This window comes from Nestor notabilis, unplaced genomic scaffold, assembly GCF_000696875.1.
Source record: "Nestor notabilis isolate BGI_N333 unplaced genomic scaffold, ASM69687v1 scaffold427, whole genome shotgun sequence".
Taxonomy (NCBI): domain Eukaryota; kingdom Metazoa; phylum Chordata; class Aves; order Psittaciformes; family Psittacidae; genus Nestor; species Nestor notabilis.
Window position 1 is genome coordinate 27,670 of NW_009934875.1, and position 19,306 is coordinate 46,975.

At 44.5% G+C, this 19,306-nt stretch overlaps 1 protein-coding gene across 1 annotated transcript in view; it reads right to left on the bottom strand.

Moving 5' to 3' along the window:
• The window catches only part of SUFU (suppressor of fused homolog (Drosophila)), an 83,631-nt gene that overhangs the window by 11,296 nt on the left and 53,029 nt on the right, over positions 1–19,306 (bottom strand). The window contains exons 7-9 of the mRNA XM_010017539.1: positions 17,867–17,978; positions 7,055–7,189; positions 5,426–5,564 (exon numbers count right to left, since the gene is read on the bottom strand). Coding sequence (XP_010015841.1) covers positions 5,426–5,564; positions 7,055–7,189; positions 17,867–17,978 — 386 coding nt within the window. The remainder of the gene's footprint in view (positions 1–5,425; positions 5,565–7,054; positions 7,190–17,866; positions 17,979–19,306) is intronic.

A 19,306-nucleotide genomic window follows, 5' to 3' on the forward strand; every position in this document is an offset into this window, starting at 1 on the left:
ATTTCTGCTGGAAGTCAGGCCGTGTGGAGGAGGAGGAGAAGGAATTTGCCAACTTGAGTGAAGGGGAGGAGAGGAAAGCAGAGACGGGCCAGGATGAGGGGAAGACGGAGACACAGAAAAACAGGATGGAGAGCAGATGACAGGCCAAGGCTAGAGGCGACACAAAGGGTAAGGAAACTGGAGGTGAACCCCATTTCCACAGCCTCAGCATCTACATGCTGTCTGCTGGATGCTGGGAACCTACTGGCATGGGAGGCGAGCAAAGAACGTCCTCCAGCAGTGACTGGTGCCAGAGGATAATAACCTACCGCTGCTGTGAGCTGCTTAGCTCACATGGAGACACAGACCTTGTGCTGAGAATTGGAGGGTGCCAACTGCAAATGAACCATAGCCTCCATCTGCCGAATCATCCTGCAACCGAGTAAGTTACCTGGAAAAAAACCCTCTAGACTCAGAGACCAGTGACACTGGGCATATAAAACTTTGGAAATGGCTGCACAGAGTGTGTCTGTGCCATGCTAATTTGGCTCCAGCGTATGTCTGCCTCACAAAACAAATCTGTAATCACAGGATCGCCTGCAGTTTTTCTCCCACAAGACCTGTGCCCTGCTCAGTCCTCAGGATGGTTCTGCTCACTGAATGCAGCATTAGTCATCATTTCTTTTCATTATCATTCAAGTTGCTTCCCCGTTCCCTCCTACTCTCTTCCCCTTTATTTAGTATGCTCCATCCAACTACTGCCAGCATGGATTACACTGGAAGTACCTAATCTTACTGTCCTTACCATTCTCACAGCCTCTGACGTGCTCTGCCTTACATTTCTGCGAGGCAGGGAAGCGCTCCTCTCCATGCAGCAGATGGGGGAGGGAGGCTGAAAGAAGCAAAGAGCCTTAACAAAGTCACAGAGAATATCTGCAAGAGCAGGGAGCCAAACATGGGTCTTCGACTCCCAGGCTGACCCCCTGCCCCACAGAGATCCCTTCTCCTGACCTGTAAGAACAAATTTTAATCTCTTCCTGAAATTGTTTCTGGTGTTCATCTGTGGAGCTGGAATGCTTGGCAAGCACTGAATTAATCTTTGCAGGATCACTGGAAGAAGGTTTTCCTGAACAGACATGGGAAAATAAGTGAAGAGAAAATCAAATCTGAATGTCTACTTCTTGTGGGTGCCTGTCTCGAGACTTGCAGGTCCCTGTTTTCCCACTCATCCCTGTGGGGCACAGGGGTATCCACAAAGGAATTCCTCCTGGCCTCCTCCTGTTGCTGGGAACACAGCTCAGACCTTACATCTTGAGCTGAGCACCCAGAAAACATGGAATAAAAACTCAGCTGCCACGTGAGTACATTTTAGCTTTAGACTCTGGAAAAACATCGAGAAGGAACAGAGTAGTAGAGGCAGGAACAGGATCCAATTCTCCAGGGCAAAATTTAAAAGGCTTCGCCATAAAACTACTGTGATTTTTCTGCAATAACCTGCCTCATTTACTACACACCTTTTAATTTTGACAAACAAACAAAGGGGAAGTCCTATAAGCAAGAGTCTACTTTATTCCACACTCCTGATTCATCCCCCATGCATGGTGCATCTCTGTGCACTGAACGAGGCAGGCATGCTTTGTGAAAAATAGGTATGATCGATCCTTCAGTTAGATATAGCATTGAAATACACGTGCAACAGAGGCGAGGCTGAAGTGCAGAGATACTTCTTACATTCGCTGTGCTAGATTTTGCAGTTAACAAGGACTCTTTAACACTAGGTTTGTTTTTACTGCACTGTATTGGCTCGTATGGCAGAGTCTGCAGCAATACCTGATGTGTAACATGTACGTTGCACATGATCAAAGACTTGAGTGTCATCTGCTTCCCTAGAACAATGACTGCCTAAAGCAGCAGGAGCAGAAGTTATCTAAAGGTAGGGTTAAACAAACCTCCTTCTCCCCTCTGGGGAGAGTAAGCAGTCCAGGTGAGCAAGGTAGGAGGGGAGAACAGTCTGCTTTGTGCTAGACAGGCAGAGAGCTCCACATAAAAGCAGAAGAGCTTTGCAGAAGCATGTCCTGACTCCCATCACTGGAGACTTAATGATGGTAATTCCCAAAGGATGATGCATGCTGACAGGCTTTGACACAAACTACCCCAGGATAATATTAATATGTATTAAAGGCTCAGGCAACTTTATTGGGACGGGCTTGATCAGAAACACATTTCAACAGACCTTTATCATCCACCGGAACGTAAGTAAGGGAGGGAGGGAGGGAGGGAGAACACATGAACAACCTCACCTTGCTTTGGGTAAGTTTTAGAGACAAACAAGGTTGATCTGTGAGATTAACTGCATGCTTGGCACAACTCAGATGATGGACTAAGAACCTTGGATGCTCCACCAGGAACACAAATGTCACCATGAGGTGGTTAATGTCAGAGTCTGTTTGCTTGGTCAGCATCCCTAATCCTTCAACATGGGGCCAGACACCTCCTGCACAGCCTTTCGCTGTGCATCTGGAATATCAACCCCTTGGAAAGAAGAGGAGAGGTGCTTAAGAGGCAGTGTGGGGGCTCTGCTGTCACAGCACTGGGGAAGGGAGAGTGGAAGGAAGAACCATGGAAGCCTTTGATCATGTGTAATGTTAACGCAAGTGTTACACATCAGAGACTTCGCCAGGGTAACTAGCATATAAACAGGAGTCTAGTGTTAACAAGGAGGACTTCTTGAATATGTTTGTACATTTCTGAGTCAAAGCAATTTCCCTACTCAACAATACATGACACAGTGGAAGAAGTTCAGAAATAAACCACCCTGACATGCTTAGACCTTTAATAGAATTTGGCTTCTTAGAACTAATTAAATGTTACTTAAATGAAAAAGAAATAAAAAAAGGGGGGGGGGGGGAACCTGGGGGGGGGGGGGGAAATCCCAATACTTGGGAAAGGTGCCAATTTGACAGCTCTGGAGAATAAAATAATCTAATCATCCCCAGAGCACGGACAGCAGCAGGACAGGCTTCCCCTACGAACAAGCCTTGAACGTGACCTGGAAAGGCTGTTGATAGAAATGGGGCGTACAGTCTCGGTGGTCTAATGACTCCCGGCTTTTTCTGCTGAGACAGCTAAATCAGCCGAGTGCCAGCTGCGGTGGGGATACGGACACCTGTCCGGTGGGAATGGCGCTGGGACTGCCAAACTCCTGTCATCCACTAGCCCTCCACTGCAGCACAGCGACTCTCAGCTCATTGCTCAGCCTGGGCAGCGGGGGCTGACTGCAGCAGCTCCATGGCCTGTCCCACCTTGGACACGCTCCACTCCAGCCCACGGCATGTAAACAGGAGGTACTGTGTTTAGTCTGCAGGTTTGGGCTTTCACTGCACCAAAGCTCAGCCTCAAGAGAAGGCAGTTGCTGGCTGCGGCAGAGCCGAGGTCAGGATTTTTTAGGCTCTTATTTCTCCCCTAAGATAGAAGAAAAGTCCACAGGAGGAGATGCTTGCCATCTCTCTTTCTCTCTTGGTCCCTCCATTTACTTCTCTTTGCAACAAGCCCCTGCATTGCAGTGATTTGCTTTCAGACACTGACTCTCTTTGAAGCTCATCACTGTGCCCGGGGTCCCAAACAGGGGAAGAGGAAAATCCTCTCTGGGCCTTGCTGTGAGAGCTTTGCAGGGCTTGCCAACTCGGCCAGCCCAGGCTGCAAGGGACTAAACCAAACACAGCTCGCCTCCTTGGAAATTTTATGCACCACAACTTCTCTTTCTTCTGAAGCAAAGCCACATGAACCTCCTTCCTCTGCTCCCAACACCACAAGGGACTGCAGAGCACGGATCAAGCCTCCCACTGCATATTAAACCAAGAGCCTCAGACACTCCCACATGTATCTCACACAACCGGGTGCTCCTCCAGTTGTCCCATGCTGCTTTTAGCTTCCCTTCCTCCCTACCCAGTCTGTCCTCCTTCATGCTCATCACAGGACAGGGCAGGAGCCAGCAGGAGAGCCAGTCACGTCAGATGAGAAGATCCAACACGCTGACCTTGTGTAGGAGACAAGTGAGGGAACTTGCTTCTCACTGTTGCTCAGAAGCCAGCAATTCTCCACCTTTCCCACCCACCTACTCCAAAAATCCTCCATAATTTTCCACCAGAGTAATAGACATGGAAGCAACCAGGTTCATAAGGGTTAACATGTCTGAATGGTGACCTTATTATTGCCATTATTCACAATTGAGAAGTTACCTGACTACTGTACACATCAATACATTTCAAGATGTGATGTAAATGCAAACAAACATTTATGTTTGGAGTTAACATAGTCACAAGATCCTGTGTATCATGTGTTGGCAAGCACAGGGACCAACAGTAAATGACCCACCCTTAAACCTGACCCTTTGCTGTTAATCATTAGAGGACTGTTGCACTTTCCAGTCAGTACAATCAAAGCATGCAAGCTCTTTGAAAATCTCTACACACGACATGATTCTAGCCAAGATCAACTCCTTTACAAGTCATATAGATTTCAAGGTATGATGTCCTCCAGACATATGAATACGGGCAGTGGAATGCCTTGAAAACAAGCCACTGGAAGGTTAACTGCAACACTGCAATGCTAAAACAAACCTCTGCCTTCAAAACATAAGTGGAGGAAGGAATGCCACAATAACAGTGAAGGCAGAGACATAGTGCATGCATATAGTCCCTCAGAGATGGGCTCTTCTGCATAAACACATTCCTTGAAGCTTTTTTATTTTTGCAATATGTTCATAACCATGAAGAAATTCAAGGTTAGGATAGTGATACACCATCGTATCATTAGTGCATCACTGCTCCATAGGGCTCACCCTCAACATTAAGCAGATGGGGAGCCTCCAAGGAAAAATCTGTGATACAGAAAAACTCTGGGTGCAGAAAATGTGTGGGTGCTTCCACAACCATGAGCTTTTGTCAAAGAATCAATTGGAAAGAGCTAGAACTGAAAGAAGCAATGCTCTCTGTGCTGCTCCCCTGTTAGTGATGATGTAAAACCGAGATCTTGGCTCTGCAGGATCACAGTCCCACAGCTTTCTAGCTCTTCCGCCCTGGCTCCATTCTTGTTTAGGTCATTCCACTCTGCCTCCCCAAATTCCTTTCTGGAAGAAATCAAGAGTAAATACAGCCTGTAAAGTGTTCGCTGACTCCACAAAATGGACACTACTGCATTCACAGATGATTTTTTAACTTTCCAGCCACTGCTTATCAATTTGAGTTCCATTAATATAAATAGTAACGATAGTAACCATCACTTTTTGAGTCCATAATGACTGAAAATATTACGCAAGAGCTATGAGAGATGGTGCAGCAGAAAACACAGGTTTGTTACACTTTCAAACCACAGAAGCCCTTAGCAGGATCAGTTTTAGGACACACTGAAGGAGGAAGGGGGAGAAAAAGGAAGGAGGCTCTCTCACTTGTAACCAAGGTCCATGTGCTGCATAGGGGTGCTCTTCTGTAGCAAAGGCTCCTTCTACTCCCGTTGATACAAACGTGATTGCTGTATCCCCTGTAATACTTTTATATGTAAAGTGCCGTCCATGTAAGAGCCTTCCCCTGGGGAATAAAACAGGTGTGTGAATTGAGAGGGTGTGAGCAACATACAACAGAATGATGAAGATCTGTAACTTTTGCCATCAGCATGGGAAACCTTTTTGAAGGCAGCAACTATTAATTTTTCTGCAATACATATATATGATTTGCTCCACAAAGCAGGTCACAGCCTCCTTCTGAAGCAGGGAGTTCCCCCTTATCTCCCCCCTTAATCTCAGAGCCTTGTTACAGAACTAGAATACATCTAAATCCCACTGCATGCCTATCCCCATGATGACGTGCTGATGTATGTAAGGGCAGGGGACTGCCAGTCTTTCGGTTAAGATGAAAACTGGAGAAGGGAATCAACACTCCGTATCATGTGGGAGCGTGAAGATGAATTTCTAAGCAGGCTTATTGGTGGGGCTTACTACTGTTACCTACTGTAACAATGACTAGTAATCCATTGCCCTGGTGGTTGGTAAACATAACCTGTATTAAGCAAATGCCTAGAAAACATGCATACCTGGCCATCTAAAGTATCACTTCCCTTTTTGTGCCACTGCTTTCCACAGGGAAGATCATGGCTCTGGTATTTAGGCTCAAGAGCACGTGTAACAAGCATGCATGGCTTCCAACACGCAAGGGGGAAAACTTCAGGTGAGATATACAGTGCCCAACAGAGCCAGAGTAGCTTGATGAGTTACTGCTGGTCAGCTGAGATGTGGTAACTGATCAGGACAGACCATTCACACTGTTATGGTGTAAAATAAAACACGTTCACGTTAACTATTCCACTGGCTTCTCAACAGGCACAGGCAAGTGTGCACCAGCTGCTGATAACTCTGATACTACAAATATGTAACTTGCTAAGCTACACTAACTCAGTCACCTACAATCATTTGTCTCAACCCCACAGTTCATCTTTATGTTAAGGACTGTGATATTTGCCACAGGTATTTTTAAAAAAAGTGCTGAATGAAACTGTGGAAACCTAGAAAAGTCACTTACAGTGGTATGCACAGCCTGAACCTTCAAAAGACAATGTGCAGAGTATGCACGCAATGTTTTTGCTCCTTCAGTCACGTATGTGATATAATTTGTCTGAAAAACACACTTGCATGCATGAACTGACTGCAAACAGATTTTGCACAACCACTTGTGTCTGAGCCCATAAGCCAGAATTAACAACTTAAGGGATTTCTTTGACAGAGTATGTTAAGACATCCCTTCTTTATCACAGAGTTGCCAGCGTCAGATTATTAACCCCCCCCCATACTAATCCTGTACTGTTTCAGCACTCAAAATACACTAGAGGACATAAAAAGAATGAGAAACAATCTTACCCTGATGAACCCACATGCAAAGAATCATCTGTTTCTAATGTGTTTTGGCAAAATATCTCAGCTCTGGCCTTTAAAGACCCATTGCATGCATGTCTGTATGGTGAAACAATGCCACGAGGCAAAAGCAGCATGTTAGCACAAGCTGAGGAGGAGGACAGCTTTGCTCACCTTAGACAGAGGGGAATGAGTGCTCCGGACTCCTGGTTAAATTTCAGGTGTACACTCTCCAGCTGTCTCGTGCGGATTAGCTCATGAGGAATGATAGCTGCTGAGCTCTCGCTCTCTAAACTGTCCTTACGGCTCCTAAGAGAAGAGACAAAATGCACATATTTAGGATCCCAGTGCTGTGTGCTTTCTGCTGCGTTTCAGAGCGATTGTGCAAATGCTGAAGGACATAGGAGCAAACTGTACAAAAATACATCTGAGTTTTCATCTCCCCCACTGAGACACAGCCTCCCTCAGTCCCAGCATGCAGCTTTTCACCTTGATTTAATGACCTAGGATCTGAATTGGTGCACACACATGGCGCGTCCCTTCCCAGCATACAAGAAATAAAATTTCTGGGAAGAACTGGAGCAAAACTACATTCTCCAAAACCCCCTTAAAATGGCTTGGAAGAATTACCAGGTCTGCCCTCCCTCCTGCTTTTGCTTTATCTTTAGGATTTTTTAGGCAGTGGCCTGGAGGTAAGACTTGCCCAGTCCCTTGAGCCCTTGCTTGAATATCTTTGAGGTCTGAGGCATTCCTACAAATGTCTCTAAGTAATTTCTTTGCACAGTTCAACCAAAAGGTTTTGAGAACCCTCCTCTTCCACCAGCATCAAGTGCAACAGCCAGAAGATGGCCTCTACATGTGATAAGTAGGACATCTGAAGATTGTTTTCCCTTGTAAGGGGAGCTGCTTTAAGACAATACAGCTTTGCTTTCTTACTCGTTCATTTCTGCAAGACCAGCATATTATGAAGATGGGACTAAAGGTTATGCTGTTATATAATTAGGAACTTTGCCAGAAAGAATCCTCCAGATAATCCAACGGTATATCTCAAAATACTTGTCCATAAACACTTTATATGTTCAAAGAGCATCAGCGTGATCCCTCACTTGATAGTCCAGAACAAAGAATGAAGGACAGGGGGGTTTACAATTTTTGCAGATGACACGGACTGATGTGTCTGATATGCGATGTATTTTTGCCACCTGGTGTTCCATGTGAACTTAGTAGGGGTAAGACTTTGTTAAGATAGTTTCTGTAGCACAGAATCACCAGAGGAGAAGGACAGAAAAAGCCAAACAAGGCTATCAGGCTGTGGCTCCATTTGGGAACACTGGTGTCCTTTCTCCACCCAGGAGGAGCCACTTTAATGTACATCTGGAAACGGTCGTAAAGAAACAGCTTAACCCTCACGAGCTGACTTAAATTACACCTCTACTTGATTTTACATTTGGGTGCTGTCCCAAAATTACTCCCATCCACCACTCACAGGGTAATATAGTTCAGTGTGGCTTCCGAAGCAGATCAGTCTGTTGCTTCTGCCAGGTCATCCAGACCCAGGTGAGCCTTTCACCCAGACTGCTGAGCTGTCCACTCTGAAACTCTGGTATCTCACAGTTCTTTCCTACAAATACTTTGCATGGCCAGGGTCAGAAACATGAGGAGAAAAATAAACCAGGGCAGCTCAGCTGCCTGCGAGACGAAAAATTAAAACGTGTCCCAAGTTCTGCCTTAGCAACACAGAAAAGCAATGTGGGCCCAGCAAGGACACAGTAAGTGAGGACATAGCTTATACAAGGGGTGGGCTGATGGACTGACGGTCAGCAGAGCCTCAGTTTGGTGGGTCAACCCTGAAGCAAAGACACAACATGCTTTGTAGTCTATAGGTGGCACTTAAAGCTGTGTTTAATCTACTTGAGCAAACATTTTACAGTTCTTTGTAGGTGGGGTCTTCAAAGAGTGGAGCAGGCCAGCATTTTGCAGGCTGATTACCTGAGAAGTGCAGTTACAGTTGATTAATGATCAGTTGACCTTAAGCTAAGCTTTGCCTCAACTTCCTTATCAGATCTTACATACACAGTGAGCTGTGGGAAAGTCAGCCTGTGGTCTACGGCTTCCAATCATTCATTTATCAACCCCTACCAAAAGAGTCACCCATTAGCAATACATGATCTTCCAGGAGGCCATAAGCTTGCATCCATTAAATGCAGCACCAGAGTTTATGCACCCTGGAGCAGATCAGGAGCTTTACAGCAGTATTATTGCTATAGACAAGAGACTGTGCCCTTGTCACCTGGACTGCTGCCCATGGCAGAGGGGTTGGAACTAGATGATCTTAAGGTCCTTTCTACCCTAACTATTCTATGTCCCCTTACAGCCTCCCAGGCAACTGCTGCTGTAGGTTTGCACTTCAGAAGGACAAACAGACGCAGGACAGTTCCCCTTGCCTCCAAACCTCCCTGAGCTGAAGGTGGGATTTTAGGTTCCCACCATGCTATCCAGCACAGCTGCTAGCACAATGGGGCCGCAGTCCGGAGGGGAAACAGCCTCTGGTTGTTAATGCAATAATAGGAATGACGACAATATTCTGGAGGCAAGGGGCAAAGCTTTCTAAGTCTTATTAAAACCAGCAAATGCTGTTTGTCATTACATGCCCAAGAGAAGATGTTGACTAATGTGTAACTATCAAACGGAACTGTCATGACTTTAAGGCTGTCAATAATTATGACTTCACATTAATAAGTAACCAGCCCTTCTGTCAAAAAGGTGAAGGAGTGAAGCAAAATAGTAGTTAATACTTTGAATGACATGAAAGTATTAATCCTTTCCACAAAACCTTCCCAAAATAGTCACGGTCTCTGTGTTTCTCACACAATTTCAGCTATTTAAAGTTAAGGGTGAAACTCCAGTAGCAGAAACCAAATAACCGTCTAAGCTAAAGCTTTCTAAACAAGAGTTGTGTTGTGGACTGCGTGTAACACATTCAAAGGCCACAGTGCAATTACTTTCAGACTCTGGAATAGGTTGCATGACACAGGACTTGGCATGACCCCTTAAAATTCTCTTTTGGGGAATAGAAATCCTTCCAAAGGGTGATGGCCCAGATGAAGGGTCAGCAGGACTTCGAGGTTGTTATTAATAAAATGATCATGTCATAACACACACTGCCATCCACAGCTTGTAGTTTTCAGCCTCAGAAGAAAATGTAGAAAAAGTTTGCTTTCTAACACTAACATCCCTGGTTTTACAACTGTCAGTTACCCGTAAGCCTTTGCTTCCTCCACCCCATCACCAAATAAATCAGCAGCAAAAGCCAGTGGAGTTTTACTTGTTATGACTAAGATCTAGCTGACTATCACGTAAAATGTTGCAAACTTTGTCTATTCCAGATTTAATACTTCATCCAACCCACACAAAAAAATTCATGTTTCTCAGTGTCCAGAAAAAACAAGTCTGGAAAAGCCAGGCTGCTGCATTAGGAAAGGCAGTAGATTTAAATGGAAGCAGCATGCCGGAAATGCCCCAGTTTAAGGACTGCACATCTCGTGTTTTGTGAAACTGGAGGGGAGTTGGAGCAGATTAAAGCGCATTTCCCTCTGATTGGGAGCTGGTGGGAGGTGTAAACGTGGGTAGTTGTCAGATTAATTCTTTAGATGATTACATTCTTTTTGTTTCTTTAAAGCTGTTTGTAGTTGGGTTTGATGTCTCCTGTTCTGGGCAAGTGTATTGCTGCAGTTACCAAGGTGACTTTAGCTGACTTTCAACTATTTTTTCCAGCTTAGGTTTCTACCAGTAGTCTGCTTCTGGGCAGAGGAGAGAGAGGGAGGAAATGAGGTTTGCTGGGTTTTTTTTATTTATTTTTAAATCTCATGAATGCTGATTAACAGCCCATGAACTTAAACAAAGCCAAATTTAATTCTTTCCTTCTTTTTTTTACTTTTTTTTGATAGAGGGGTTGTCAAACCTTTGCAAAGGTGTCCAGTGTGGCCTGCAGCTTTCCCAGACCTCTGTCAACAGGGACAAAGGGCCTGAGGAGACTACACGTCCCAGCGTGCTGTGCTCCTTCTTAATGTGAGCCACACGCTGGAACCTGCAGCCTCCCGGAGGCCCTCTCTTTGTACTAAAGATGCGGGTGGCTGCAACCTCCATAATTTGATGGCAATTAGCAGCAGCCCATGGGGCTCCTGGAAAATCGCCAGTGCAATCACTGGGTTGCATGAAGTTTGGATGTCCCCTCCTTCTAAGCCATGTTTCTAGCAACCTCTTCTCAAGCAACCACTGGCAGTTATTTTATGGGATTCAAGAATAACTAGGTTGATTGGATTAAGAAAGGTTTATTTATTCTTACATTTGCATTTTGCTTTATGATCAGAGTGCTCGATCTCATGGATCTGTCATGGAAGGAGGTCTCAGTTCCCTTCCAAGCTCTGTCACTGACATGGAGCATAATTTCACTGTATTTCCAAGTCACCCCCCCCGGTACCAAAATCCCCCTGTTGGAAGCTGGGTATGGCAGGGGCTTTTTGTAGAAGTGGGTGCCTACTGCATCACTAACCTGAGTTAGTCACTGCTCCTTGCTTCCTCAGTACAAACCCCAGCAAATGCAAACCATCAGTGCAAGATTACAAAGCTGGGAGAGAAAGGTTGAGCCACCTCCCCCCCCCGCCTTTTTTCCTTTCCCAATCTCTTCACTCCCTTAATGAAGATACAGTCAAAGATCACTTCAGTGCCGGCAATCTTCCAATGTCTTTCCCACAGTTTCCCCTGAAGGGCAAACGAGCAGTTGTGGGAAAGAGCCCTAAGCATCTTGGCAAACAAAGTTATGGCACACGTCACAGATGCACAGAGGCAAGTGCAGGAATGGAGAGAACAGGGTTACACAGCTTCTGCTGTGGCCACACTGAGACAAGGCTAGCTGGACTGCCCAGACCTGGGTGCTCATCACCCTGGTTAACCCAGACAGTGAAGATGTTCTGTGTGCATTTCCTGGCATGGAAGGGCTCTGAGGACAATGCCAGTAGCAACAGTCTTCTTGCCACTCACACATCCCTTTGGAAAGCTGCACAGTAACTCCTGTCAAAGGGCCAAGACTGTTCCAGAGCTGCAACTGAGCAGGGATTGAGAGATTTAGGCTGTGCCACTGGCACCCTGCAGACTCATGAGCAAAGTTAAGTCTTTTATGTTTCAGGTTCCCCATCTGTAAAACTGAGATGTTTTTCCAAGTAGAGATGTTGCAAGGATTAAGTCAATGTTTGCAAAGCACTTGTGGATTCTTAGATGGGGAAAGCTATGCAGAAGTGCAAATTATTGCATGGTGGCCACTCTGCACTTCTTCTGACACTGGTTTTCCAGACATTTACTTTACTAGTTTGCAGGCTTGTGACCCAGCACTCAGCCTCATGCTGAGAGACACTCCCTAAAGTATATTGCCTCCCCCCATTCAGCATTCCTTACTCAAGCAAGACACCACTGAATGGCGTCTCGATCAGAGAGCATGCCTAAATAAGCAGGACTGGATTGGAAACTTACAGCTTAATGGCTGCAGAATCAGAAAGTCTAGCCAGAACTAGATAGTTTCAGAGAATGCTGAAATGTTCCCCTTTATGTAAAAGTTTGTCTCCAAGAACTGAAGACAGGAAACCAGCTACGCAGACAACAGCTCCCCTCTGCCCAAGCAAAGCAGCAGTCAAAATGCAGTGCAACTGCAAGAAGCAAAGTGCAGACTGGCCTTGAAGCAAATCCTACATCTTGGTATTACTGTCAGAGCTTCCTCAGAAATGCTGCTCAGATGGAGCTAGTTATTGTGCATTAACCCAGTGCTACTCACTGAAAGGAGAAATCACCATGCACTATTTACCAAGTCGGATGAACTGCATGGGCAGTGGACTCCTCTTCAGAAGTCATGCCCCTGTTACTCATGCTCTCCAAACCGGGCACGCAGTGTGACAGTTTGGCGTTTTCCCAGGAGGACTGCTGTAGTGGCACAACTCCTTCCCACAAGGGAATGGCAACATACTGAGATGTGCTCAGGGTGCAGGGCACCAGAAGGTCACAGCCAGGACAGTCCTGCCAGCCCCACCTGCCAGAGGGTTCTTCCCTGTTCCCTTTGCCAGGAACCTGCCTTCATTTCCCCACACAGCTGGAAACTGTTCAGGGCTGGATGGAATTAGCACAAGGGCACAGAACTACTGTATGTTCAGTTTTTCCTAGTCCCAACCTGTCTTTCGAACTGGAAATTGAATGCAGGTGGGATTTGAGGTCTCTGGGGCATCCACTGTGGGTCCCTGGGGATGCTGTGATGCACGAGGGGACCAGTGCACGCACAGTTATCTGATAATCCCAAACAGAAATAGAGGAATCAGGCATGTTGAACCACACCACTTTATGCATCTTGAGAAGGGGGAGAGTAATAAACAACAGAGATATGCTGGAAACGCCTTGTCAAATTACCACAGCCTTAGGAGACCTTTTTCCAGCACTCAAGCCTCACCTTCAAACACTAGGATACACATGGCCATTACTTGACTCCTGGCACAATGAAATGTAGCAATTACTGATAATTTTAGCCTCAGCATGTGCAGCAATGCAGCATGCTAGCTCTAGGTTTCTACTCCATGCCTCAGCTCACAGGAGCTGTAGAACGGTCTGAGTCAGCCAAGGGGCAGAAAAACATCACTTTCAGCAACATTGCGTGATCAAGGGGACCCTTGAGGGGTGGAAAAGGTCATGAATTCCCCTATCCCAACCCTGGCTCTCACTGCAACTGTGGCAAATTAACTCCTCTGTCTTCATCTGCAAAGTGGAGATACTATTTGCCTACCTCACAGGAAAGCACAGAGATAATTACCACGGACAACTAACGACTCAGCCCCAGAACTTATTACATGAAGAAATTAAATAGTGAATAAAGCAAGACTCCACAAGTGTCACAGAACTTTGACATCTGGAGTTTCCATCCCACTGAGGTCTTAGTTGCAGCAGTTTAGTCTGACATCTAAATGTTCCCTACAGGAAAGAGCTCGCTATATGCAACAAGAGTGAATCTGCATGGTTCAGGCAACTGGAAGCCTTGCCTTTCTGTCTGCCCGAGCAGCACCTACTAAGGTGCTAAGGGGTCCTAAGAAATAAATAATGCGCCACTGTAAAGTACATTTGTATTCATACACACCTCATTTTTCCAAGCAGTAATCAAGAGTATTATGTCACCTATGGTTGAAATGATCAGTCGTGTTTCCAAAGATTAATTTACATGTTCTTTTGTTTAATGTGTACGAACTGATTTAATGGCTGCTTATGAACTCAGCTAACAGTCATTTTGAGAAACAGATGTCTGATGCAGTTTTAAGCATTAAGAGTGCTTTTATTCATATCCTTAGGAGAAAAAGGGCTACACAGCCTACAGTAATAACACTAATGAATCAAAGTACCACAGCTGCCCAAGAGGGTTTTGACAGAAACCAGTTTTTTCTCAAAGGAACTTTTTTTTAGGACTCTGGGATGGTGAACAACTGGTAATATGCATGCTTAACATGTAAGTATGTGCTTTGCTGGAGCCAGAACACTGAATCAAGTCCTATCTGCAACCAAACAATGTGAGGCTTTTGCATAAGTGCTGAAAACTGTAACTACAAAAAGGCAGTGAAATCTATATCGAATTTGGATCCTCCACATTTTATACAAATAAATATTTGAGAGTTTGAGTGCTTCTGATGCAATTTTGTGATGCTGAATGCAGAACAGGTTGTCGGCTTTAAGCTCTGATAGATTATTGTGTGTGGGTGGTAGGGTTAGGATAAAAGAAAGGGAAGAAAGCTACTAGGAAAGCAGTTGGTGGCTGCAAATCTATGATAAATAAACAGCACATTCCTCTTCTGCACAAAGCCATTGGAGTCTGTGTCAGACTTCAAGATTCTAATGCCATTTGGGTGCAAATTTGACGGCCTGGGGTTCTGCAGTGCTCCCTATGGACAGCAGACTTGGGATTTGGAACAATTTGCCATGCCCCAACAGCGTTGCTGTCAAGTTCCCAAGGAGCCTCTAACGCACTAGTTATTCACAGGACCCTTGCAATGAACCACGGGTTTGAGATTTTATGGTCTGGTGTGTACAGTGCAGGATATGATTACACACAAGCCTGCTTCCCATCAGCCAGCACCTCGTAATCGTTAACATATTTATCCTTGTGGTGCCTCAAGAAGATGACATTGTTATTAGTCCCATTTTATAGATTCAGAACTGAAGCTCAATAGCTAAATGACTTGCCTTTGATTACACAAGATTTACACTGAAGGACAGAACTGAGTTGTAGTCCTACCAGGCCCAAGCAAGGATTGCATCAGAAGAACTACATCTATGTGCAGAGCTGTCCTTCATCTCAGGTGCTTGCAAGTCTTATGAAATTACTATATCTGCACTGTTTTTGTGCCTTTTGTGTCTCATCCTTTGCCACTGCAGATACCTGTAGGGAACATGATAGATATATTACTACATGCAAAAGCTAAACTCTTTAAGCTACATCCCTCTGTAGCTGCTGGAGATGAGAGTTTCCAGAACATGCTCACGTACTTCATGTTTATAGCATGTAGAGCAACTTTGTTGAAACATGTAACACATGCTGAAACAGTGTATTAAGAAAGGCTGAGACCCAGTAAGATCTTCCTCTTCTGCTTCATCTCTACCACACTATGCTGGAAAATGTGGTGCCTGGCAAGTTTCAGCCAAAGTAAGGGTAATCATCAGGTCTGATTTAAGTACCAGTTGAGTACCAGTTTGACTGGTAAGTTTCAGCCAAAGTAAGGGTAATCATCAGGACTGATTTAAGTACCAGCTGGAGTCTGCGAGTAAACACTGCTTTCCAGCACAAACCACCCCTCTCAGTATGCTCAATGCATTGAACAAGTCCCATTTTATCTGGTACATGAGTCGGAGAAGACAAGCCACTGCACAAGTAGAAAAAGACCTTTTCCAAATTCCTCTCAAAGTAGTCAGAAAGATGGAGGAAGAAAGTACTATGACACACTGCTGAGTTAAATTGAGGAGATCTCTTCCATCCCTCGGTACTATCACCAGACTATCCATCGGCAAGACACATAGCTGATAGCTCTCTTGCCTTAAATTAATTGCTGTTGTGCAGAAACAGGCTAGCTATCAGTTTCCACAGTGGTAACCACAGGCCTCAGAGAAATGTATTGATTTCTAGGAGGCAAACACTGGGAACCAGCCATTCCTACCATGCAGGCTTCAGGTGGGGTGGGTGTGCAGCTGCTACAAGTAAGAGAAGTTTTCAACAAAGAGCACTGTCAGGGATATGAGGCTCTGAATTTGACCTGCCCTCCTCTCTGTGCCTCAGAACAGTTAAAACCCCAGGTAAATATTTGTGTGCTTCATCTTAGACCTCTGCTAACCTTTCACCACCCTGTCTTGAGTGTATCTCTGTTTATCTTACCCTGAATAACATAAAGCTTTCTTATCTAAGCAACAACTGTCTCCCAGCATTAAGGGTTACCCATAAGCTGCCTCCCTGACCTGATGCGCACCCTAAATGTCTCTGGTTGTCCCCAACCACTGTGAACTCAGAGCTTTTACTGCGTATACAGATTCATGCAGGAGCCCAGCATCTGTCAGAAATCCTGCTCGATACTTTTGAGCCTTCCCAGGTTGGGTGTGACTTGTGCAAAACATTTTACTTTTTCAGTGGGGCAAACAGGACCAACCTTTAGGCACAGAAATTCTACTCAAAATCTGAGTCAGGTCAGAATCTGGCTCCACAGAATTACTGTATAGCAAAAGTAAGATTATTTCAAAAGCAGTAATAAAGCCACTTGAGATTTTTCTTTAATAAGCACCAATATCTTATATTACTTACTGGTACACAGCATCAGCAACTGACACAATACTTCCCCCAAAAGAATTAGGCAACTCAGAAATATTCATATATAAGGAAGATCAGAAGTCACCCACAAAACGGAACAAGAAAGGACATCAGGGTCCTAACCAAGTATGAAGAGTATTTTTCTCATTAAATACTTAAAACAAGAAAGAAACAGGAAATGAAACAGGGCAGGATGCTGTCCTGCCTGGCACTACAGGAAAGAGCTGATTTCATGATGATCTTTACTCTTGGAACAAGAAAGCACAAAAGTTCATTGAGGACTAGGAAACCAAAGGAAAAAGCAAGATTTTGAAAGAGCACAGCAAAGATGCATGCATTTCTGTATCATTTAGATGAAAACATAAAGATTAGTGGGAAGACACTTAACTAGCAACTGAAGTAAGCCTAAGAGAGGAAGGCGAGAAACCCCACAACACCTAAGCACAGATACTGGAGATGGCTTGAAACGACAGGTAGTTTCCTATATATTCACTGAAGTCAAGCTACAAATGAGGCCCACCTAGTCTTACTTAAATCACCTGTTAGTCTACAGACTATTAGAGACCAGGGTGGTACTGGTATGTAATTACTGCCAGTACAAGCATGCTTAAGCAAGGAAAGATCAAAGTCACTTAAAAATAAAAGGGGGGGGGGGAATCAACATTTTAAACAAAAGGTTTGTAATTAAGGCCTTGAAATCAAAATGCTTAGGCAAAAATATCAGCAAATACTCATCTATGCCACCTAGTTCTTTGGATACAATGCTATAGGTATGGATATGGATACCATGATATAGGTATCAGTACATTTTATAGGGCTCAGTCCAGTCTGGTTCCAATCACTGTACACCATGAACAGCAGGTTCTACAGAACATGGAGCTGTTCTGCATTAGCAAGATTTGTCCAAAACCCTCCTCAAAATCTGCCCTCCTGAGTATCAGCCCATTAACCCAACCTGAACAACTCTTCTCTGTCCTTATGCTCTGCAAGTATTTGCTGCTAGCTTTCCTCTCCCCCATGCCAAATCTCTTCCCACCCAGCTTTAACTTTGTTTTCCACGCTGAACTCTTTAGCCTCCCTGTGCCCACCGAGTGTGGAGTGTGCAGGGTGAAACTTACGGTGCTCGGTCGTGGTTCAACCCGTTCTGTCTTTGTGAATTTATTGGAGGTAGAACAGGTTTGCTGTTAATCTCAAGCCCTCTCCGCAAAGTCTCCCTGATTTGCTCCGTATCTGCAAAGAGAATTTTTTAACATGATTTAGAGTCCTCAGGAACACCGGAGACACAAGACATCAGCTGTTTGGGTTTTTTTAGGCCTGTTTCTATGATGTGTTTCATCCAAACTCTTCCCCTTCAGAAAGAAATGAAGATCTCTAAGGGTTAACTCTTACCAACTCTTTCTGCACTTTAGGAATCATTTCACTATATAAGATCAGACTGAATTCTCTTGGTTTGGGCTGCGATGTTATGTCAGACAGGAACAGCTGGAACCTTTGGTACTGAGCCCTCCTGATGAGGAAATTCTGAGTAGTTTTGTATGTGTTCATAAAATGAGGTGTCTGCTGTTTCCACAGCTCCCACAGAACCTCCTGACACTTCCCACCTTTGCGCTGGAAGTCACTTTTCCCATTAGGCGTAACAGGAATTTGTTCCTTTACAAAATGAGTGCAAGGACATTCCCAAGCTTTTGCAATTGGCTTTGCAAATCTGTTGATTAATTAACAACAAGATTCACAAAAGAAGGGAATTTTATGCAAGGCAAACTTTAGCCTGAAGCTCACATTCAAAAATAAACTGCAAATTATGCAGTTCAGATGCAGTCTTCTTACTTTTTCATTTCCTATAATGTCCAATGGCCAAATACTTCAATAGGGTGCTTGCTTTCCTTTCTTAGAAGTTTCCTCATCTTTTTTTTTGAGAAATGTTGGAATCAGGTAGACAAAAAAATATCAAAATGATTTAAAAGTCTTTTGAAGGATATACAAATATCATCACATATAGCAGTCTTGGGCTCTCCATTTGCAGAGCTGACGGAAAACAGCCTTTTTAGATCCAATGCAGTTCAAGATATTTGCACAGGAGCCAGAAGGAACCCTATATGTATTTAAATGCTTTTTATTTTACCATGGACTTAAAAACAAGTAAGATACCATTCCTGGGGAAACCATCATTAATTCCAAGAAGAATCAAGCCCTCCAATTTAGCATTGTTTCACCCAGTTGAAATGTAACACGTGTAATTTCAAGCATGTGTAATGGCTATGACATCTGTACCCTGAGGTGGCACCTCACTACAAAGGGGAACTCCACTGTATTTTATTTCTTCTTTTCAGAGTTCCGTATTTGCAAGATCACTTGAGTTCAGCTACAGAAATGTGCGCTATCAGTCTAACCTGCCACCCAAAAGGTGACAATGTTAATAAAGGAGCACTTCCTGGGAAAATGCAGTTGCTTCACCTTACAGGTGTTTACAGTCCCGGTTTCTTTCACCTAGTGCTCAGTTTAACTGTGCAGATTTAGACTAGAAATAGCCTAAAACTTGAAAGAACCATTTAGACAGA